Source organism: Parasteatoda tepidariorum, chromosome 7 (assembly GCF_982258835.1).
Source record: "Parasteatoda tepidariorum strain Cologne lab strain chromosome 7, Ptep-v5.0, whole genome shotgun sequence".
NCBI classification, from domain to species: Eukaryota; Metazoa; Arthropoda; class Arachnida; order Araneae; family Theridiidae; genus Parasteatoda; species Parasteatoda tepidariorum.
Genome location: NC_141761.1, coordinates 60,637,414 through 60,661,955, shown reverse-complemented (window position 1 = coordinate 60,661,955; position 24,542 = coordinate 60,637,414). Strand labels below are relative to the sequence as shown.

The 24,542-nt window shown below is 25.6% G+C and overlaps 2 protein-coding genes across 4 annotated transcripts in view; both read right to left on the bottom strand.

Moving 5' to 3' along the window:
• The window catches only part of LOC107437432 (tRNA pseudouridine(38/39) synthase), a 28,581-nt gene extending 4,039 nt beyond the window's left edge, over window positions 1-24,542 (bottom strand). Inside the window, exons 1-13 of one of the 3 annotated variants that reach the window (XM_016049435.4) lie at window positions 24,462-24,541; window positions 23,276-23,339; window positions 21,573-21,667; window positions 19,142-19,343; window positions 17,541-17,625; window positions 14,060-14,162; window positions 10,452-10,512; window positions 9,012-9,145; window positions 8,760-8,880; window positions 8,470-8,533; window positions 6,072-6,189; window positions 3,014-3,150; window positions 360-587 (exon numbers count right to left, since the gene is read on the bottom strand). In XM_016049435.4, coding sequence (XP_015904921.2) covers window positions 529-587; window positions 3,014-3,150; window positions 6,072-6,189; window positions 8,470-8,533; window positions 8,760-8,880; window positions 9,012-9,145; window positions 10,452-10,512; window positions 14,060-14,162; window positions 17,541-17,625; window positions 19,142-19,343; window positions 21,573-21,667; window positions 23,276-23,332 — 1,236 coding nt within the window. In that variant the 5' untranslated portion in view covers window positions 23,333-23,339; window positions 24,462-24,541 and the 3' untranslated portion in view covers window positions 360-528. Of the gene's footprint in view, window positions 1-359; window positions 588-3,013; window positions 3,151-6,071; window positions 6,190-8,469; window positions 8,534-8,759; window positions 8,881-9,011; window positions 9,146-10,451; window positions 10,513-14,059; window positions 14,163-17,540; window positions 17,626-19,141; window positions 19,344-21,572; window positions 21,668-23,275; window positions 23,340-24,324 lie in introns of those variants that run through there. The other 2 variants (XM_071183388.2, XM_071183390.2) reach the window with 2 other exon arrangements.
• On the bottom strand, window positions 11,847-12,548 carry LOC147807171 (uncharacterized). The gene is made up of 2 exons (XM_087167900.1): window positions 12,480-12,548; window positions 11,847-12,374 (listed from the first exon to the last, which is right to left on the bottom strand). Exon 2 carries the CDS (start codon window positions 12,262-12,264, stop codon window positions 11,959-11,961), a length of 306 nt encoding a protein of 101 aa, XP_087024026.1. The 5' UTR covers window positions 12,265-12,374; window positions 12,480-12,548; the 3' UTR covers window positions 11,847-11,958.

Genomic DNA, 24,542 nt, shown 5'->3' with positions numbered 1-24,542 from the left:
ATATAATACCTGAAAATAAATAATTATATCAAAATTATAATTTATCAAAAAGAGTCTGATAACAAAAATACAAACCAAAATTACATCAACATTTAAATATATAAATATATTATTAAAAATGTCTCTGTAACTTTAGCCTGTACTTTATCAATTAATATCTTTAATAATAAAAAGTAAAATTTTATCTTAATTGTTGCTTAAATGTTAAAAAAAATCATTTTGACAACAAAAATACTTAACTTAATATGTGTGTTAACTATATGGGTCCAGTATATTGAGCAAATCACTAGCTTCAACACTTAGTTTAAAACTGTATGTATAGGATTGTGAATACAATCTTTGATTGAGAAAACTGTATATGAAATAAAAATTTAATTTAATAAGTTCATTGAGTACATTGTTATGAAATAATTTTATTACTTCTCACTTAAATAACATATTTCGAAGATGAAGTTCATTGAATGGGATTGTTCTATGATGTGATGGTTGATTTTTTACAACTGAGAAATTCAGTATATTTCTAAAATTCTAGGTTGATAACTTCTTTTGTTTCTTTCTCTGATGATTAAGTCTTTCTTCCAAACTATCTGTAATACAAATTATAAACTATCTGTTATACAAATTATAACATACAAGATGAATTTGAAAAATTAAATGAAGGTTTTCATAGTTGAACAACTGCACTGACTAGACTGATTGGTTCATGCAAAGGAAGTAAGCAAACAGAGCAATAGCAAAATTATGCTAATGTAAATTATATAATAATACTCACATTCATGCATTCTAAAAAATATATTACATGAAAAGAAAAAAAATTATTGCTTCAATTAACATACATTAACATATTAAATGCTTAGTGGAACTATGTGACAAGAACAACAGCTATAAAACAGCAGGAAATCATTGAAAAAAATTTTTTTTTCCATTTCAAACCACTTTATTTAGAAACTTAGCAGAAGAAACATAATTAATTCTCTATATGTACAGCTATAAATGGAAGCCGCCAGAGGAAGAAATAGGCTCAACGTATTACAAAATTTCCGAAATTTCAGCGAACAATTTTTAATAAAATAAAATTTGTGGAAGAGTTTATTTTCCTACTTGAGTGTATATTTCTTATCTCTCAGAGTTAGAGTGTTAATTCAAGTGAGCGGGAAAATGACAAAAGTTTCTATCGCGTTATTGAAAATTTGAAACTATTTACACTTCATTGTTTCTTTAACAGTAACTTTCACAGTAATAAAAATATTTATCAAGTGAAGTATTGATGGATTATAGGTAAATATTGGCCATACATTTACTTTCTTTAGTACCAATCAACAGTATTTGAAAATAACAAACTAAGTAGAAAATCAAAGAATATTTCTAAAAAAAAGATTATTATAATAAGCAGAGAAATTTATTTTCATAGCTGACAGAAGAAACATTGTTTACATCCAAAAAAAAAACTAATTCAACTTAATTGAGCTATTTTAAAAGGGGGAAAAAGAAAAGAAAAAGTTAACAACTTATAATGCAGATTATCATGACAAATTTGGAGTTCAAATTAGTTGAAATCATTTATAAAACTTACATCTTACCAACAGATGTGTGCTAGATGATTTAGTTAAAAGTTTTGGCATATCATTTATCTGATACAATATTTTTCCGAAATTCTTAGTGCGATAACATGGCCAATGAGGTTAAGGTTGCAGAAATAAGATTGTATGTTTATACAATCATAACATGTTTTTAAACCCAAAATGTTTTAAGTGGTTTTAAAACGACAATGGGCACCTGCTACTGTTAAGCTCTTCATGTGTAATTTAAATAGGATCTAAAAACAACGTAAAAATAAGTATTGAAATCCATCAAACTTGATTACATAATTCATCTGAAATTTAATTATATGGGTGTTCTGAGTTAACACAGAATAACTTTATTTAAAATTTTCACCTACACAAAAAATGCATAAAAATTAAAAATAATGCCAAATCCAAGAAAAAATCGACAATATGCACTCGTTAAATACTTAATTCTATTAATTCATATTAGTTTAAAGAAAAATTAGCAAAATTTATAAGAATTCATTTCGTTTTCTTAGTTGAAAAAAATCAAGATTTTTTAATTATAAGTGATAAAAATTTTAATTAAATTTCTATATAAGTGAAAAATAGAGATAGAAATACACTGAAACAAAATGTATAGATGTAGATATAACCATTTTAGAGCACTTCATGTAAAAGTTATACACCTAATTTGGTTATAAAAACTGTAAGATTTAAAACTTGAGATTAAAACATTTAAGATTATATATTCAAACTTGAATATGTAATTCAAAGTAAACATTAATAAAAACTGACGGAATTGTTTCAAAAACAGTGCTTACACAAGTAAAGACTTCTTACTACCCAGAGAGCTTTCAAATGTTCATTTTGAGAATTTTTTCAAAAAAAATGGAAACGGGAGATATATTCAAAGTAATTGTTCTCAGAATTAATTGAAAGCTTGTATATGTCTTCGTGTCACATATCTTACCATTTTGTGTCAATATAAGTATATATAAATTATTATAAACATCGCTTTATCTTGTGATATTATTGTGTATAATGAGAGTATGTACATTTCTATACATTTAAAGTTATTTATTATAAAACAGAAATAATTTTATGTTTTATATTGAATCTGCTACATGTACTCGCACTAAATGAATGTAAGCTATTTAATCCAAGATAAAATAAACTTTGTTCAACTAGTCTTGTTTTTATTTCCATCTATTAAAATAAAAACTGCATTAATGTCTTGATTAGTATAAGCCAATTAGATTTTTATTTGTCCTTAAACCTAAAATATGTCTGGATACCATACGTAGACACAACTAAAAATACACACACAACACACAAAACACAATTATAAAAATAAAAATTTTAAAAAAACATGTTTTACATTCAATTCAAATCGCATAAATTTGGGGAATAAATATAGAAATTGAAATTATCTTTAATTTGGCATCTATAAAAGAAATAGTATTTACCACAGCATTGACGATCCATAAGTCTTTTATATACTCTTGGTTTAACTCCAGGTAACAAACAATCTAGCTGATGAATAATTGTATTATTCTCGGAAATTGATTCTAAGTCCTGCAGCATTCTCTTTATTATTGTTGTCCTATTAAAAAATAATCAATGTATGAATTATAATAGAACAAGAAACAATTGTTACTCTACTTTTGAATCAATTCTGAACTTTTTAGCACTGAAAAAACTTTTATCATAACATAGCTCAAAAAACTATTTTCTTATTGCATAATATTCAGAAACTAACAACGTCAATGATTTTTTTTTCTTTTTGGTTTCAAGGTTTTATAAACAAAGTTATAAATTTAAAAAGTTATCATCAAATCAAGAACTTATAATGCAGCAATTATTAAGATCATAATGCCTCATAAGGTCGTTTAAAAACTACCATTACATATTAATACCATATACTTTAACTGAAGGACTTTTCAAGACCAATACCAAAACTTAAATATTCAAAATTTCACAGAAACTATCATACTGTATAATTGATTTAAAGTAATGAGAAATTATTTTAGAATAGATAAAGGTAAAAATTAAGTTTACAGAGTTTAATACATAGACATAAAAATTCCTGTTAATTTGTTTTACATCAAAACAATTAAACTTCTATTTACCAAGAACCAAATAATTATACTTATAGTGATAAAAGTAGACTTTTAATTGTGTAAAGAATATTTAAAAAGAAATCAATAGCTCACAGATATGTTTAAAAAATGCTATTTACAAATTACAATCAAATGCTTTTATATCCTTATGATAGGAGAAAACACTCTGCAAAAACTAATATTCAGGGAAAATTAAGACTAACTTATGCCTAAACAAATAATTGAGTTGAAATGGTGTGTTATATAGCTGAAAACATTGAGTATAGTTTTCTATTCAGCAAATTCATCTGTTGACTAACAAAGGTGTGATTGTCTATTAAGGAGTTTTAGATCTTATATAAGCATAGCTGAAGACCAGCCCTTTGTTATTAAAAGCAAACTAACTCCCTCTATTCACTAGGTACTTATATAATATTTAAATTTTTTCATGATTTGTTTTAGAATAAAAAATTTTCATACATAAGAATAAAAATTCAAAAATATTAAGCAAAATAATTTAGATTAAAGATTAGAGATTTATTAGATTAAAGATTAGATAAATTTAAATTCACAAAATAAAAACAGATGCTAAATTAAATTGTATACATTATCAAAAGTCAGACATAAAAAAATTTGCCCAATTAAAAATAATCCATTCACTTAAATATATTTGATAATTAAAATAATTTAATACAAAATAATTTACTGTTAAAAATTTTTATTTAAATCCTTCCATTTTCAAAATTTGCAAAACAAATGCAATAAGTGGTGTTTTTAATTTGTTAACTTTGATGTCCTCAAGCAATATTTCCCATGAAAATATTTATTTTCATCATTCAATAGTATGTTTTACTTAAAATACTCACAAAGAATTTTAAAAAATGCATCAGATGCATTTGTACTTAAATTATATTGAATTGAAATTTTTAAAAAAATTTTGTTTTTTAGTTTATGGTCCTTTTTTGTCCTTTGTGTAATTCCTCCCCCTGTAGACAAAAATGTGTTTAAAAAGTACTACCAAGAGTTATAGTTTTAAATCATCATGTTTTTGCTTACAAAATGTTATCTTACTTAAAGTAATATAAAAAATATAAGTGATACAATGATGTTTTTGCAATGAAAAAGTTAAAACACTTACTATTTTTTCAAAATTCTGGATATAATCTGTTTTCTTAAAAAAATATAAATTACATTTTTATTTAAAATATTTCTCTAAAAAACTAAACTCAGTAGCGCGACAGCCCATAAAGGGCCAAGGCCTACAGTGTCCATCTCAGTTTTCTTGATCTTGGGCTGTGGGGTGCAGAAGCAGATGTTCTGGTTAGGTGGTCAGCCGAACGCGAAATCTATTTATCGACCCGAAAGGATGAAGGCTGAGTCAATCTCGTCCAGCCTGAGGATCGAACCCAGGACCTGTGGTATGGGAGCGCGAAGTGCTACCACTCAACAACCGTGCTTCAAAATATTTCTCGATATTTTCTTATTCTTAATTCATGGATAAATTTTTTAATATTTTCTTCATATGCTTTTAAAGCATTTAAGTAAGGGGACAGTAGCTACATTTTTCCATGCAATAACAATTTAAAACTGTTACTAAATTTCGTTGTCGTGCCACAGGTCCCTGGTTCCATCCTCGGAGCGGGCAAGGTTGACTCAGCCTTTCATCCCTTCAGTGGGATCGATAAAATTAGCGCCAAGCACGTTTGGGAACTAAACACTGGGAGTTCTGCATTAGGCTGACCATCCAGCCGAAACATCTGCTCTTACACCCCAGAGCCCGAAGGTTAAGAAAACTGAGATGAGCACAGAAGGCTTTGGTCTTCTATGAGCTGTCGCGCCACTGAGTTTAATTTTAGTTGTTGATTTGTATACTTAAATGCATGGTTTTAGTGTAAAAATTATCAACAATAATGTAATTATAAAATGAGTTTTTCTAATTGTCTTAGTCAAAAGATAACGTTTTGAGAAAATCACCCTTAAATATTACACTATTGCAAAACTATACATATAAGAAATATATATTCTCTTATATGTATAAAGTATGAATTTAGTAAATCACATATTATATGTATCATCTTGTTTGTATAGAAAATGAATTTAGTATATCACATACTAAATTCATAAACTTTGCAAATCTTCAGTTAAAAAGGAAAAAATTGTTTGATTACAAAAATTTGAAACATTTAGAAAAAAAGGGATAAATTAAATTACAAAATACTGTGGAGCATGTTTAAAACATTCTTCATTACTAATAGTAAGTCCATAATATTTTTTGATGTTTGGTACAGGTAATAAATAAATGTTTTAAAACTAGCATTTTTCAGCACAAAAAAAGTTTTAATGATTGTTCTATGGAAAGTTGTGAAAAAAAGAATTCAAAACTTAATATGAAATAAAATTTCAATTCAATAATATTATAACATACTTGATCACATGATGAGTCCATAAACTTTGAAGATGTTTTATTAAATTAAATAAGCATGTTTGATCATAATTCCAAGCAACATCATCATAAGAACAGTCATATAGCACTAGTGGCAATTCTAAAAAAATCATCCATTTTTATTATTATTAAAGAAACACAAAAACTTTCAACAAAAAAGTATTAAGAAAAAGTTAAAAGACCATTTTTAATATCTAATGCATTTGAAAATAAGTAGTAAAGAAAAAATTGAATTTTTTAAAAAAAAATATTCATTTAAAGAATATTTGTAAACATTATATCGAAATAGGACTTTTAAAATATATAAAACTTTGAAATAACATTGTGAATAATATTTTAATAAAAATACTGCTTTTAAAAAGAACCTCATAAAAATGCATAACATAAACACTATACTTTTATTGGGCTGCCAGAAGGCTCATGGCCGATATGGCCTTTGTCCCGATGTAGGATGGGGAGAAAAAAAACTTTCTAAAAAGTTATTTCTATTAAAAATCTAAAAGCATCTATAAATGGACTTTAATTTTTTAACAAGGACTTTTTTGGTTGGTTAATTTTTATACTACTATTATAGATATTTAATAAGTAAGTATTGGTGAACTCAGAATTTTGAACTCCGCAATCCTATACCCATAGAACAAAACAAATATAAAATTTGAGATCTCATGTAAGTAAAGAGTTACTTTAATTAAATGAGTAGACTCTTTCATAGATAAAAATAAATACACATTTAGCTTAGATGATAGATAATAATATATATGTAAATTCTCAATAATAATATAAATAATATGTAAATTCTATAAATATGTAAATTCTCAACACTTACTTTAAATAGTAAACATATTATTCCATATATATAAATCCTATTTGCAGTCATATTAGCATATATAAAAAGAAATGTGATTTATTCCTCTAAAATTTAGAAAGTAGAAAATGTCTAGATGATAAAAGATGCATTGTCCCTATGATTGAACAAGAACACTTTCTTCAATAAATCTATTTGTCTGAAATTCTATATGGCAACATGCATTCAATTTTAATTTAAGTACATAAAAAATACTTTGTTTTATTTTAAAAAATTTTTTTTAAATTTGTACTAAATGAAATAGTTTTGATACAAATTACAATTTATAATATTTAATTAGAATTACATGTTTAAAAATACTAACATAGAAATTTATAGTTTTACTTGTTCAAAATAAAACATCAAATATTTCGCTTTGATATGCTGATCACTAAACCAAAATTATTGAGACTTGCTTTTAAAAAATGTTAACCACAATACAATGCTGCATTCGCCCAAAAGCAGGGCTCGCAATAAGGACTTCAAACTATTAGCCAGTGAATTAGCCAAATATCAAAAGTATTAGCCAAATTTCAAAAGTATTAGCTAAGGGCAAATCTTAACAATTTATAATAAGTGATTTTTTAACATAGAAAACTTCAAATAAAAATACAAAAATTGACTTAATAGTAAAAATAATTCAATTTACTATAAATTAAATTATTTTATAAAGTAAAAATTAAAATCAAAAGTCATTTTGCAGTTGGCAAGGTGTAAAAGAGCAATGAATGGAAGAGAGGATGAAAAATGTAGATGTTTTATTGCCTTTGAGGAACAGAAATATGAAAATGTTGGGGTTAACTTTTTATAACTTCTCAGGTACTTTTTTATAACTTTTTATGCATATAGCTTTCTGCTTACAGCTTACATAGCTATATAGCTAATTTTTTTTATAACTTTTATTACTTCCCAGTAATATAAGTATAAACCTTAGGCAATATTATGTTATTGTATATGTTATTGTCACAAGAAAGCATATTTCTTGCAAAAATATTTAGATGATAATATGCATCTTGTTACCACATAATCTGTTTTAATGACACAAACTGTAGGAAAAAATTTGTTGTGTGATATCACATGATCCAGCAATGAACATGGTAATCTGCATTTTAAGGTAGTTTGTCTCATGCTTACATAATCTCTCCTATTACTTACATAATCTCTCTTGTTACTTACCTTATCTAGATTTAATATAATTTTAATTGGTTATGTGATGTATCTAACTGAAATTACTGTAATGGAATAAAAAAAATAAAGGATTTGTTTAGAAAAATTCCCTTTGACCTTTTTTTACAGGATTGAGGGGAATCTATATTTTTATTTATGTTAGAAAAGATCATTCACCAATACTTAAAAAATAAAATTAGCCACTTAGAAATAAAATTATATTTATAAGTCTTATGATGAAGGCAAACAATTTACAAAAAAACTAAAAACGTTACTGATACTTTAAAAAATAATATTTTATATAAAAAATATATAAAATTATTAAAATATCAATTAAGTTCTAAAACAATATTAATAAGACTTGCTTACCAGATGCCATATCATACTGAGGTTTTCTAGGAAAATTGTCAACATCTAACAATTTTTCTATTACCTTTAAGAACAAAATTGAAAAAAATCAAAAAGAGATCAGAAGCATTAAAAATACATAATAAAATATAAATTATGAACTGATTTCATTTAAAAAAATGCTTTTAATAATTTATTCTATAAACTATTCTCTGTTTTAATAATTCTTTAACACTGTCTTCAATCAATAGTTAATAATGATTAAACTTTATATTTATAATTAGTTTTAATTAGCAATAATTATTACTCACTGAGCAATCTTCCTTTCCTTGACCGACAAGAAATAGTAATGACATAATACAACGGATTTGATGCCATAAGAATGCTTGACCAACTACAGTAAGTTCTAAAATACTGTAAGACTCAAAATTCCTAAAAATAAAATGAATAAGAAAGTACATTTAAATACAAAAATAAAACTGGACTTGTCTTATCTTGCAACAGCTTTTCTTAAAAAACTGTTCAATAAAATCAATTAAAAGAAAAAAAATGTCAATTCTCACCCAGAAGATATTTTTTCAATATCAACAGAAAAAATTCTTCTTTTATAATTAACAACACCATTGCCAACATCCATTTTACAAATATTTCTAAAATCATGTTCACCGACTAGTTTTAATCCAGCTTTCTTCATTTCCTGCAGTGAAACAATGTAAGTTTAATTACAAATTAAAAAAGGACATCTAAATCAGAATATCTTAAAAAGTTTAAAAAAAATATGGATTGCTTAAAATAATTATTTTTTCAAATCATTACAAAAGTTAAATTTAAAAATTGAATATGATAACTCCAAAACCAACTTAAAACCACTTTTTAAAGTAACATATTACTTTTATTAAGATTATCAAAAATTAACTGGCCTTTTGTATGCTTTCTAATATTTTTTGAATAGTTTAAAGACTTATTTTTATTCAGTCACAAAAAAATTAATAAAACGCTACCATAAAAATGAAATAAATGAAACACTATCAATAACACAACAACGAGAATTCTTTTAAAAATTTGTTCACACAAGCCACATATAAATTCATTATTTTATCATAAGCCACTTTAAAAGCTCAGCAGTGATATGCATTCATAGCATAAGCTAGAGCAAACGATCACTATTATAAAATTTGATCAATTTATTCATTTTTAACTGAGTGTACATGTGAATATCATAACACTAAAAATAAACTAAGAGTAAAAATAAAAATTTTATTAAGTCACAAAATAATCATTTTTCTTCTATGAAATATAAATAAATTTTTATGTTAAGTTCTATTGAAAATAAAAACCCTGAAGTTCAATGGTTTTAATCCAAAAAAATATCTTTAAATGAAAAAAAAATTTTTTTAACCCATCTTCTAATCTTATTTTGTTGAAAATGACATTTCTGTTTGAACTATGTTTCTTTGGCATCTTTATTTATAAAAGCCTCAACAATATCAATAATTGGGCAAGCCATTCAAGTTAAATAATACTTATAACAAAATTGTGATAATGATGTGTTAATTAGAATCTTAATCCATTATACACATGCTAATATATAACACTAAGTTACAACTAAGTACATAGTAAATTTTTTATTAGACTCAATATTTTTAAATAATAACAACAAAAAATGAAACTTTTCAAAATGCATATTACTATAAATGAAACTTGCACTTTAAACATTTTGTTTAAATATAAAAACAAGTCTACAATATATTTAGTACTTTATCATACATATAATTTAAATAATTAAATAATATAAATTTTAGTTAAACTCAAATTATTTTTGCATATCAATTACAAAAAAATAAAATGCATTAGAACCAATAATGAATTAAAATAGAGTGAAAGCAATGACAGAATAGATTTTACATAAATATGTACTAAAAGTCACATGGGTCATTTATATTTGTTTGAAAAATACTTTATAATAAGGCAGTAAATGTTTAAATATGACAATGAATTTTTACCTCAATATTTAGGTTTGCTAGAGGAAACCAGTATTTATAAATTCGACTTGTGCAATCAAATCTAAAAGAGAGATACACCGTTAAATATAATAGCATTGAAATATTAATATAAAAATATTTAAATATAATATTTAGTTAGAAATAAAAGTTATTAGAAGATACAATTTGTGTATTTAACTTAAACATTAGCACAGAAAAATGTATTAATCGAACAATATAAACAAAGTAGCCAGTAAATTATAATTAAGTAAAGTTAAATAAAACTCTATATAGATAAAGTAACAAACTTATTTTGAGTAAGATAATGACATTCTCAGCGAAATTTTTAAATTTCTGCTTTGACTCTTAAATATAATTACATAAAAAATTAAATATTTTAATTTAAGTAATCTGTTCTCATAAACAAAAGATTTTTTCTAAACCTTAATAAATGCCTGAAAGTAAAAAAAAAAAAAGAAAAGACATTTTCAACTTTCTGTAATTATTCGTTGCAACAAAATACAAAAAAAATCCTAGATATCAGTTTAAAGTACATAGCAACATATAGATTTGAAAAATGTTTGGCATTATACCTTAGCTTCAGAGAAGAAATTCAGTATTGTCAAGTATTGAAATTCAGTATTCAAACATTTTGCATTTGAATACTGAAATCTAAATTTATCACCCTACTACAATACAAGCAAGTTACATAATTTCAAATCTGCTTGACAGTAAATTAGTTCAAAAAAACTTTTCCAATATAAAAAATAATCTGAAGAAATAAAAAAAATAAAAAAAAGAGAGAAATATGTTATTTAAAATTTCTGACTACAAAAGATTAGTGGAATTGCACTCGAATTTAGTAAGCTCAAATGATTTCTTATTTTGTTAAATTGAGACAGTAGAGAGATTTGATACCTTCACATAGAATGCCTTGCATGCTTCGATTTGTAAGTTATACAGAAGCTTTGTAGGTTGCTCCCGCACTAAGAAGAACTTATGTACATGAAGGTGAAGAGTGCTAGGTAAGAGAGCAAGATCTCTCTAGTTTTAAGATAATATTTCAATGATATTTTATATTTCAATATAGATGCTAGTGAAACAATCTTGAGAAGGGATAAAAAAAAAGTATGCCTCAAACATTTCGGAAACATTCAAGAAAATTAAAAAATCTATAACATTTTGGGATACAAAGCAAAATGTCAAAAATAATATCAGCACCTAATATTATCTGCGATTCAAAGAAAAGAAGTACAGTGCCCGCCGTTTATTAAAATCATTTTCGTTTTATGCTCTTTTGATTTTATTAAGCGGCTGATTTTATTAAGAGGCGATTCAACATTTGAAAGAAAAAAACAAATTTTACGATATATTCTAAATGCACTTTAAAAGCTGAAATAATAACCACATTAGTGCTTTATTTTAACTAATTTAATTATTTTAATAAAGTAAAACCCTACATAAGATTAAATTTACAAAAGTTTTGCAAAAAACAGATCAATAGTTGCTTGAGTTGCGGTATTTAAAATTAACTTTTCAACATCATTTGAGAGTTTATAGAAGTTTTTATAGTTTTCGATATTCCTCCTCTTTGCTCCAAAGCTTGCAGCAATACATTAAGTGCTTTTCTGACTTCCATTGAACATGGCACTGATGAGTTTATTTCATCTTCTGAGTCTGATTTCTCCATTTCTTGATGGGAAATAACTTTGCAATTTTTGATGTCTGTAACAATTTTAGAATCAGATTTTTCTCCTGATGTTTGCAGGTTATCGTCAATAGCTACGTAACTTGAAAAATTCTCGTCCATTTCATTTTCTTCATTGCTGATCATTTCTTCGAAACAGTTATGAGCCCCATCTCCATTGAAGCTTCACGTTGACTACATTTAGGAAGCTTATCATAGTTTTGCGACACTTCGAATTTATCTTTAAGACTCAAAACCTTCCTTTTCGGCATGCTGAGAAAATTTAACACCAAACGTTGACTACATTTAGGAAGCTTATCATAGTTTTGCGACACTTCGAATTTATCTTTAAGACTCAAAACCTTAATTTTCAGCATGCTGAGAAAATTTAACACCAAACGAACTTAAAAATGATATGTGTTCTAACTATAATTTACTCAAACGGCTTAAATAATATGGAACATGTGCACAGACAGTTTTTGGAAATCTATTCATGTTCTCTGTTAAGATAGATAACAAAGGAAACTTCTCTCCCTTCTATGGTTCATTCAATAAAAAGTAAGATAAGAATTCGACCCCCTGTTGAGTGAGATAGGTTTCTCCAAACTTCATTCAAGTCAAGGAATTAACATTGATAAATTGATTTCTATGAACTCGTCGCTTACCACCCACATTTTTCCTTAACTCTTACACTATGTGTGTAGCAGGAAAGTGCTAACCACACCTGTTTCACAAGTTTGTGAGTAACTGTTGCTTCTTCTAAAAAAATCTTTAAACTTCGAAAAAATAAAATTTTATAAATACGAACAAAAAAAGCTGAAATAGTGCACCTTTGATTTATTATGTAGTCAAAATTTTGATTTTAAAAAGCGGCGGCATTGATTTTATTAAAGGATGTTTTTAACATGTATTAATATTGTAACGATTCGGTTCTTGCCGATTTGATGTTATAAAGCGGCTGATTTTATTATCCGGTGATTTTATTAGCGGCGGGCACTGTATTCTCAAAACTATATTAATTAAAATATGTATTTAAAATATATAATTAATAAATAAACTTTATCTTTCTGGTCATTCGAATTTAAAGAGAGGATTTTAAAAAAAATAATTAAGAGTATAGTATTAACTAATGATACAGATATGTGCTGTCAATGACATGTGAAAATGGATATGTGCTACCAATGATAAAATTTATAAGAAAATAACACTTTAAAGCGATTCAGAGCAGAAAATAATTTACAGGAGATTATTACGTCGTTTTATAACTGCACTTAAAGAGACAATAAAAATTAACAAATGGGTTGATGAAGTGAAATAAACTGTACAACAAATATACCTATGCAAATAAGATTATTTTTTAACATTAATTTGGCATTTAAGTATCGAATTAACAATCAGAAAATTTGTACATCTATTTCCTATGCTTTACATACTATCGTTTTCTATTTAATTCTCCAATAATAAAAATAATAATATTAAAAAAAATAATTGTAATTTTAAGAAAATTAGAAATTTGGCAATTAAAGCATTGTTTGTTTTCTTCTCAATTTTCAAATACAATTTCGGTTTATTTTCTACATTTTATATTCTGAAGTAAATATTAATTGAAAATTAAATTTTCCAATATTAAATATTTTAATGACAGTTCTTTTAATTAAGAGTAAACTTTGTCAAAATCATGTAATACATATAATATTTGCCTAAGTAATTTCATTAAAATATATTTATATAGTAACTAAAAAAATAATAATAAAAAAACAAGGTTGATAGTGAATTTTAGATTAAGGATAAAGGTGCTTAAAATATTATACATATGAAAAATTATTAAGTGCCTTTTAACTCTTCTGTGTTTAAATGTTTAGAATAGAATCTGTTAAATGATGAGGAAAGTAAGACAATTCCTATTTAAATAGGTACTAAAACAAGAAAAGAATCTAATTACCTTGAACTAAATAATGGATCAACTGGTGCCCATCCAATTATTCTGATTTCTGGAGGCAGCACACGGTTTAGTATTGTGGGATAATCAATTTCTTTTTCTGAAACTTCAATAATTTAGCATATTTGAATATAAACAACAATGATATAATAATGAAACAACTAATGCTCACAGAAGGATATCATAATGAGAAAGCTTGAAGAACAATTCAGAAATAGAAATTAATTATACCAGGCACATAATATTATGAGATAATAAATTTCACATAAATACATAAAATATTACTTACAAATTTAAGTATTTCTCTCGAAAATAAATTTACAACGGTAGTAAATGTAATACCTTGGATAAAAAATTATTTCAAAAATGGATTTTAAATATATAACAGTGAAATTAATTTTAAAATGTATAACTATTAATCAAAGTGTGAAAAGATTGAAATTTTCTGACTTAATAGTTTTTTAAGCAATTTTTTTTTACAAAATTATGATCAAAACAATAGTAGTTAATAGATTTATTTTAAGAAAATTAAAGACATAATTATAATTTATATCGGTAAAAAAAGAAAAATTAAATTAATATTTAAACAGAGAAAGCTGAACACCTGATATAATTTAAATCTATCAAAGTTCACAACTTTTCAAATCAAAAATACTATACACATACTTCATCTTTTAATTTTTACAACACAACATTATTATTCTTATTATACACAGGAATAACTAAATTATAACCAACAAAAAAAAAATTATTTATAGTGGCCCTTAAAAGCGAAAATAATTTTTCTCTAGCCCTTTCTAAAAAAGGTATTGAATATCACAATAATTCAAATTGTAAAAAAATTAGTATCAACTTTACTATTGAGTAATTTTTTATCTAAACAAACATACAATGCATAATTTTTTTGAAAAGTTTAAAAATTTATACAATTAAAGAAGTAATATATATATATAATAGAATTATTTTCAAAAATAATTTTATTGAAAATAATTATTATTTTTCGTAGAAATTTACAATTTTAAGAGGAAAATAGATTATTTAATTTCAGTTCATATTAATGTGAGTTTAGAGATACACTTAGTGCTAAATTTAATATAGTTCAAGGAGCTTATGAGCACACACTTTATCACTTGCTCAGTGCCGTAGCGAGCTTAACTCGCGCCCGGGGCACAATACCTTTTTAGCGCCCCCCCCCCCCCCCATTCGAAAATCATCTCATATTATAAGTAAAATATGCTCACAAAGTAATAAATAAATAAAGTAAAATAAATGAAGTCATAGGCTCAAGCTAGGCATTAAATTTGAGACAAAAAATGCAGTTGAGAAAACAAGACTAGATTTTGAAATGTATATGATCATCTAGAATTAGTTCAAAAGATACCTATTATTTATTTTACATATTCATAAAGAAATATTTTAAAAACACGCAGTTTTAAAACAATGAAAAAGTAAATATTTATTATCCCTAAGGAGATACATATATTTAATAATATGATTATAATACTATATATCAATAAAACTAATTACTATGTATAAATTTTCCGCTTTTGATGAAGCAAATTTATCAATAATATCATCAGGGGTCTGTCTAGGTTTTTGTAAGAGGTACCTATTTTGTGAAAATTTAGACATAATTTGTGAAAAATTAAAAATTATATTAAAAAATCAACACGAAAATATGGTAAAAATATGGATTTATCGTTTCTTAAGGGATAAAAAAATAAAATTTTAAGAAAAAGTATTTTGTGAAACTACCGCTTTTCCTAAAGTTGAATTTGTGAAACTGCCGTTTTTCCTAAAGTTGTATTTGTGAAGGTACCGCTAAACGGTAGTAACATCGGCCTGGACAGACCCCTGATCATCAAAGTTGATCATTTCAAATTTATTCATACCCTATTCACTGAATAATAGAATCGTCGAGTAGATGTAGCCAGTAATCTTATTTGTTTTATTACTAACCAATAATGCCTTGTACTTGAAAGGTAGCAACACAGTGAAATATACACTAAAATTTATGCTAACATTAAACTTATAACATTTAATAACATTTCATTTTTATTCTAAGCAGAGCGCGATGACAATGACGCAAAACTGAAAAATACAAGCACAAAATAACTTAAACGTTAATATTTCGGGCATTTACCTAACTTATAGCGGAATTCCACAACCTGTCGCAAGTGTCACGGATATGTACAGTCACGGAAAAAAGTATCCGGAAAGTAACAAATAAAGAATCATTTATTTTTTGAAACAGATTATTCTCAGGTACAGAACAAATACGGCGTTTGTGTCCTTTTCTAGAAACAGCAAAACGCTGTATTTGTTGTGTGTCTGAGAAGTATCTACAGTACAGAACCCATTATCCGGAAATCAGAAAACCGGAAAACCAAAAAACCGGAACGAAATTCGATATATTTTCCCGCAATTTAAAAAAAAAAAATTTTTTTCCTCATAAGATTTTAGGATTTTTCTTTCTTTTTTGAAAGATGTTTACCTTACCATCATTTCAGAAATAATCATTAGTGTATTACCTCATCGTTTTTTCTTATTTTTAAAATCATTTCCATTTTTTTTTAGTTGGATTTAACACTAAAAAAACGGCTTTTTGTAGCGATTCAGAAAACCGGAAAAATCAGTTATCCGGAATAGCGATAGTCCCGATCGTTCCGGATAATCGGTTCTCTACTGTATATTAAAAAATAGACAATCTTTTAGTTGTTATTTTCGGGATACTTTTTTCCGTGACTGTACATATAAGTACATTAGAGTGCTATTGTTATCGTTTTAAAATAACAAACGTAAGCTACATTGCGTTTATAGAAACAAAAATAAATAGTGTTCTGAAAGAAAGAATGTTTGTACTTTGTACACTGTACAAACATACAAACACTTTGTACACTGATGTTTGTACTTTGTACACTGCAAATATTTGGAGATAATATATGTAACCACACAGCGTAGATGCCATAAGGAAGTGCTGACAGACGCAGGTCGAGTCAGCCCAGTGTAAAAGACGTGTCATTTCTATTATGAATAGATTATTACAGTTTGATTAGTGTTCCTTTTTATTTACGAATTAACATTTGTTATATTTCACCGGCACTAAATTTAAAATATATTTTCCAGAAATAAATTATAATAAAAATAAAAATCATCCAACAATTTTTTTTTTTTTTTTGCTGACCATTTAGCGCCCCTTTGTGTGTAGCGCCCGGGGCATGATGCCCCCCCCCCTTGCTCCCCCCTCGCTACACCACTGCACTTGCTTGCTTGTTTTAAACTACCTCTATCGATGTTTGGGTTCACTTTTATTAAAAAATAAGAATGTGTAAACACTCCCATTTTTAAAAAAAGATGTTTGTTTTTTTTTTAAATTCACCTAGATAGTAAAAAAAAAGTACATATTTAGATATAAATTATCTACATTGAAAGGAACAAAATCATTTGTAAAAAAAAAGTATCCTAAAAGCTTTACTTTGCTTACATTTGGCCTCACTTTCCATAAAATTTTCTGGAGTAATAACACCTTTGCCATCCTTTAAATTACTCCTAACATCTAGAGAGATAACCTAAATGAACAAACTTATTATTAATAAAAAAATTAGGAATATAACAAAAATATAATAATCATTTAAGTATTCAGTAGGGAAATATCCCATTATCAAACTAAAACTGAATTTCATTAGAACTTTCAATTTATTAGATTAGTTAGAAAAAAAACTTGATTTACTTGAGACATTATTTCCTCTAAAAAAGTTAATGACTTGTATAAGTTAATTGCAAAGGAAAGTTACAAGTAAGTCGGACTTGGATACAGCACTCCAGCATTGATTGTGGCAATTTCAGGCACCACAGAAAATCATATTATTTGTCCATATGGAAAACATTTAAGCTTCTTTTCAGATGAAATAACAAAGTCTCATACTAATAATCGTGCAAACAAGAGATTGCTATTAAAATTTAAAATATTAAATGAATAAAAAATTGAAAAAATAGCAGGATCATAATGAAGCAGAATGAAAACAAAGTTTATATTATATTTAACTCATTCACAGATTTTGAAACTATGCTACTCAGTGAATGAGCTTTTGAAAAATGTAAATATGAAAAGACAAAGATAAAAAAAAATTAATTCGACAACAATTGCAACTCTGAATAGAATGAAATTTAACAGCTATAAAAAAAATAAATATAATTTGCATTTTTACACCCTATCCCAAAGTTTAATTAAAAATTGAAATTGTTATAATTATAAAAATTGCTTTTATAGCTTCTTTGCTTATTACAGAATAATAAAAGACCATTAGTAACATTGTTGCTTTTATTGCCTCAGAATATTCTAGAAAACGTGATAATCCTAGAAAACTTAGATAAGTGTTACTCTGCAACTAATCAACCAACTCATGAAAAGAAAAAGTTTATATTTTCTGAAAAGAAATATTCTTAAATTTTTATCATATAATAGATAAATAGTAAAATTAAAGGATTACAATCTTTGAAGTCATTAAAGTGTAATGATTAAATTTCAAGATCCCCATATTGACAAAAATCAGTTACTGATTTAAAATGTTTAGTTATTTAAAGTTAAACAGTACAAAACACTAATATTGTAAGTCAAAACTGCTAATTTAGTCATTAAATCTGTAAAACAAATATAAATCACATAATAAACAAATTAACACTTATAGACTAAACTAATAATCCAACATTTAATATTAAATAAGCAATAATATTCGGTTAATTATACGTCAGATTTTATTAATAAGTAGATCTGATTTAGTAAACTATATTATACAGAGAAAAAAAAATATTACAATAATAGGTAGGCTTCCAGATATTGTGGCAAAATATCAAGGCAACTATAATGATAAATAACTATACAATAATATTTACTTACTGATGCAATAAAAAAACTATACATGACATCAACACAAATTATTACAAATACTCAGAAAAATAGCAACAAAGAAAGAAACATTGCCAAAAAAATGTAATAATTGAGAAGAATGCTATAATTTCGACATCTTCTGTTTCTAAAGAAAAAAAATAATAAGGCATTATTATTGGGTGAGAAAAACTTCTAACCTGAGAAAAAGCTGATACTCCTTTATCTGTTCGACCACATCGATGATAATTAGATACTTCTCTAGCTTCTATTAGTTTCGTTTTCATTAGGGCTTGAAATAAATGATGTTCAATAGTTTTATCAGTAGTAACCTGTGCAGCAAATCCTGAATAATCCCAACCAAGGTAAAGAAACTTCAGAGCAATATGACGCTTTTTATATCTAATGAAAAGAAAAATATTAATTAATTATACTTAGATAAAAAAATATGGTAATAAAGTTGAGCTACAGCAGGCTGTCAAATAACGAATTATGAATAAAAATATAAAATATTTGGCATTTGATTTTTTGGCAAAGATACAGAAAACTACCTTAATTGCTTTCGAAGATTCTACGCACATTTTTTTAAGTTTCATTAAAATGTCTTTATTTTTAGACAAAGTTATCTTTATTAAGGGTGATTGTGACGAAAAGTGAAAAACCCTGAAAATTTTATGTGCAAAAACTTGATAACAAAATATCAATTTATATACTATTCATATTTAATATAACTTTTTAAAGTAAGATTCATAATTAACTTACATACCAATAAAGAATATAACACTTTCACAGTAACTAATTTAAGAAAAAACTTAGCTCATAAAAGAATCGCGATATTGGATTATAAGAATGGTAAAATACAAATCGTTATATTCTGTTTAAAATCGTATTAATATGAATTGTGATATTGGATTTAATAATGCAAAAATCGAAATTGCAAAATTGAATTTTTAAATTGCGTAAATACGAATCGGGATACATGATTTTCTGATATATTGAATACAAAAAATGACGTTGGATTTTAATATCACGAGAATACAAATCGAGATATTGATTTCAAAAACGCGTAAATACAAATTGCGATATTGGATTTCTAAATCCCATGAATACGAATGAAGATGTACGATTTTTAAATCGTGTGAATACGATTCACAATAAGCTTTTAAATCAGGTAAATATGAAAATCGATGCTTGACATTTAAATTGCGTGAATATGACTTAATGGATTCCGTTGTAATTTCAAATATTAAAAAAATAATAATCCTACAAACAGAAAAATAATCAAAATTGCAAAAGAGTCACACTTATGTAAAAATGTCTTTAGCGCATTTAAAAAAAGGATTCAATTAAGAAAATTATTAAGCTCAGAGCAAAATTTAGTTTTTATTAAATAGTTTCAGTAAAACATTATTTTTTTTAAAAGAAAGTACAGAACACATTAACTAAAAATCTAATCTATAGACAAATAAAAAGAAGAATAGATAAATCTGTAGGTAAATAGAAAGTAGTAGCAAAATTTTGTAGGATACAGGAACTAGAAAATCAGTTTCTCTTTTTGAGTATTCAGTTTTGTTGAGATATAGTTTTGAGTAACATATAATACTCACGTCCTTTTTTATTTATTCTTTACTTCGTCATCACTGAGTAATTTCCTTAAAATAAATACTTTTGAAAAGTTAGGATACGAAGTAAATATATTATTTCAAATAAAATTTTGAAAGAAGAAACCCTTCACAAAAAGTCATATTTCATAAAACTTTTTATAATTTTAATTTTAAACAAAAATAATATTGAGACTTCTGCAATATTTGAACTTATTATTTTTGCTTAAATGTATCGACAAAGCATAAATATCTGAACATAAAATTTTTAAGTCCTGTATAACTAATACTATAATTACTAAATTAATTTACGAAAATATAGCTTTTTCAATCTCTTTTTAACTCCATTATTTTTTTAAAAATTTCAGCTGTATTTTTAACCAATTTTCAGCCAGAGGTGCGCAAACGCACCATTTCAATAAATATTTTTTTATTAACACTGTGACGAATATTTTTCACTAATTTTATTTTTCTGCAATTGTCAAGGGTACTCAAGACATTTATAAAATATTAGTAATTCAATTAGAGTAAACACTTTCTGTTGAGAAATTTTTAAACTACTCTAGTTTATTAACTTAAAACAGTTATTGACAAATGAAATTTTTTGAAAATGTATAATTATTCCTTTTGTAATTTATCATATGCTTTTATAATATATTAAAGTTGCAAGTCAGTGAATAAAATAAAAAACAAATTTCGTAAAAAAGAACAAGCGTTTAACTAAATGGCTTGCTCATTGATTTAGAGAATGGTGCTTATATGTACCATTTTATTTCTTAAATAAAATATAATTTTGCAAACAAGAAATTTTTTTGTGTCGTAATGAATGTAAAGCAAGCATATTTCAATTAAAATAGCATCACATTTTATAAAATTTTTATGCTTGGCCTAAAATGGGTTAACTAGATCAATCACTTCCAAAACATAAAAAATTGCTTGATTTCATATATTTTATGAAAATGGACAGGATAACATGCCCAGTCATTCATAAATTTTTAAAAAAAATTAAACCAAAAAACTTTGTACTTACTTATTAAAATTAAAGCTTGTTTTAGCATTCTTCTCTGATGGGGTACTTTTTCCAGAATTATTTTTTCTTAACTTTTTCACTAATAATATCAATTCCTAATTATAAAAAAAAATAAAAGTTTAAAAAATTTATTTTTATTATCACTCATTTAGTTTGTAAAGATAAAACTTATCCACACAGAAAATCAGTTTTCCCACAAATAAGCCAATGGTGCTACTGTACTTTTTTGAACAAATTTTCAAAAATTGAGGTACTTTCTCCAGAATTATTTTTTCTTAACTTCTTCACTAATAATATCAATTCCTAATTTTACAAAAAAAAAATATTGTATATGTAAATAACATTATTTTTATTATTACTTATCTCTTGTTTAATTTATAAAGAAAAACTTTCCCACAAGTTAGGCAATGGAGATATAGTGCCTCGCAGGAAAATTTTTGAAAAATTTTCTCAAGGAACAAATCAGTTAAAAGGTTATTTAACTGACCTAAAGTTAACCTTAGTTAAACCTTTTTACCTAACTGCCAAACGTCATGCTGATTTTCTTTTACTTTAAATTAAAATAACTTACGTTACCAACTTTACAAACAGACACTAACTGATATTCTGTTCTGAGTTCTTACAGGAATTTAAAATTTTTTCTGTTATAGAAGTAATTTTCACTCCAAATAAAAAAACTGCAATCAAAATTCATACTAGCAAGAGGTACCCTGTTTGCAAATTGAAACATACAATTCTTTCATACAATTCTTCAATATATTTATTTATATATATAGAGAGAGAGAGAAACTTATTTATTTCATAATAAAGTAATTTCAGTAATATCAAACGAAGCATTTTGCATGTAAGCATTAAACCAATAAAGAAAAAAAGCATAAAAAGAGCAAAATGTTGAAAATTGTAAAATAACAAAACTGTAGTGGCTGTGTAAATTACTTTTAGACAAATGTTATGTACACATTGTTACTGCAACATGCAACAATAAAAATACAACTTTATAAAAAAATGCATATTCAAGCTCCAATTTTCAACTTGTTTGTAAATTATCTCTATCAAGGAAAGTAAGTTTGAAAGACACAAGGTAAAAATCAAGCTAAAAAAACCTTTATTTGTATAATCATATGAATAAATTGTTTATGTGTATTTTAATAGAAACTAGTGAGTTAATGATGCTTATTCACAAATAATAGAGGACTTCAAAAACCACTTTACTTTAATCAATAGAGTTCAACTGAATGAGGAGTTTAAGTTAGGGTGATAATATTACACCCAACTCAGAGGTAAAAATATTGAATAATTATAACCTAATGAGAGAAGAAGCACACAAAAAAAAAGTAAACAGGGCATCTCAGGGTTTTGGAACTTATTCTTGCCTTATCTGAAGAAATTTGAACTCAAGGAACTCTTGTCATTAGAAAAAATAAGTCAATTCTTCTGAATTTTAAGAATTTAATAATTATAATACATTATTATACTACACTATAATAAAATTCGAAATAACATTTTAAATTGAAACTGGAGTAGAAATTTAATTCTGATTATTTCTAAAATAATAATGAAAAAACTCATTATACTTCAAAAAGCTTGAATAATCATATATTATATAATCAAAAGAATAAAAGAAAATGTCTGAAAAATTACAATTATAATATATGGGAAATGGCAATAATAATAATGTGTGAAAGATAAATGATTTGGCATACTTCTCTTGAAAGATTCTGTAAATCATCGAGAGATTCATTTTCAATTTTAGTGTTCATTTTACACCTAAAATACACAACATTCAAAGTAAATCATTAAAAGTAACAAAATTTTGGTAATATAATAAAAATGTTTACCCATGCTATATTACAAAAAATTTATTTCCAATAATTTTCTCTCCTAAAGTTACTATTGCCCTTATTTCAACAGTAAAAGGAAGATTTCCCTGTCGTGCTTAACAGCAGAATAATAGGCAAGTATTGGCAACTCCCAGGGAGCTGCCTGCGCGAAACTAAAAAAATCACAGAAGGTGATTAACTCAAAGGGTATAACTGGTAGCTACCCTCAGACAAGCTATTTTATTTTTGTATTTAATTTTATAACTTTATGCATGTAAGGCACGCATGAATTTTCACATATTTAACCAATTTTTAATCTAATTAAGAAAATATTAGTCAAATTTATTAATGTTTTGTTTCTAACTTATTATCATTTTCATAATTATAAGTAATGTTAATTTATGTTATTAATTTAATATTTGGGAAGATTTCTGTATCGTGATCTACAGTAGCATGATGGCTAAGCCAAGCAACGGCCCCACGAGAAACTAAAATAACATACAAACATCCCTAAAGGAGATCAATTTCAAGGGTATTTTTTGTAAACACAATCTGGTAAAACACTTTTTTAAAAATAAAAGAAATTGCAAGTTCAATTTGGCACTTTAGCTATAGTAGTAGGAGCGACAGATCACGATACAGAAATATTCCCTTTCAATTTTTTAATTTTGAAAAGATATGGAAGTTTTTATAGCAAATGAAGCTCAGACAAACAGCTTCAGACAAATTCAAGTTAAATTACATAAGCTACTTGTTTAGTTCCTATTTTTGCTATATACAAGAAAACCAACCAAATTTTTCCTCATAATAATTTGGTAGTATTCACATTAAAAGTCAAAAAATAATTTTTTACAGAATGAATGCTGATAAATTGCAATGTAGCAATTTATCAGCAAACAGCAATAAACAGCAATCGTTAAGAAGTGACATACAATTCGCTGTGTCAATACAGAATTCTTAATTAATGAAAATGAGTTAAAACATAGTTTAAATCAAATATTCAAAGATTTAAATACAACTACACAAACTAAATAACTTAGTTCATAAAAATTTAGAAAAAATATAAAACCTTTTTAAAATGTTAAAATTGGTATAGCATATGATTTTCTTTCCTTATACTTGATTCATGCACTTAGCTTTTAGCTTTTTT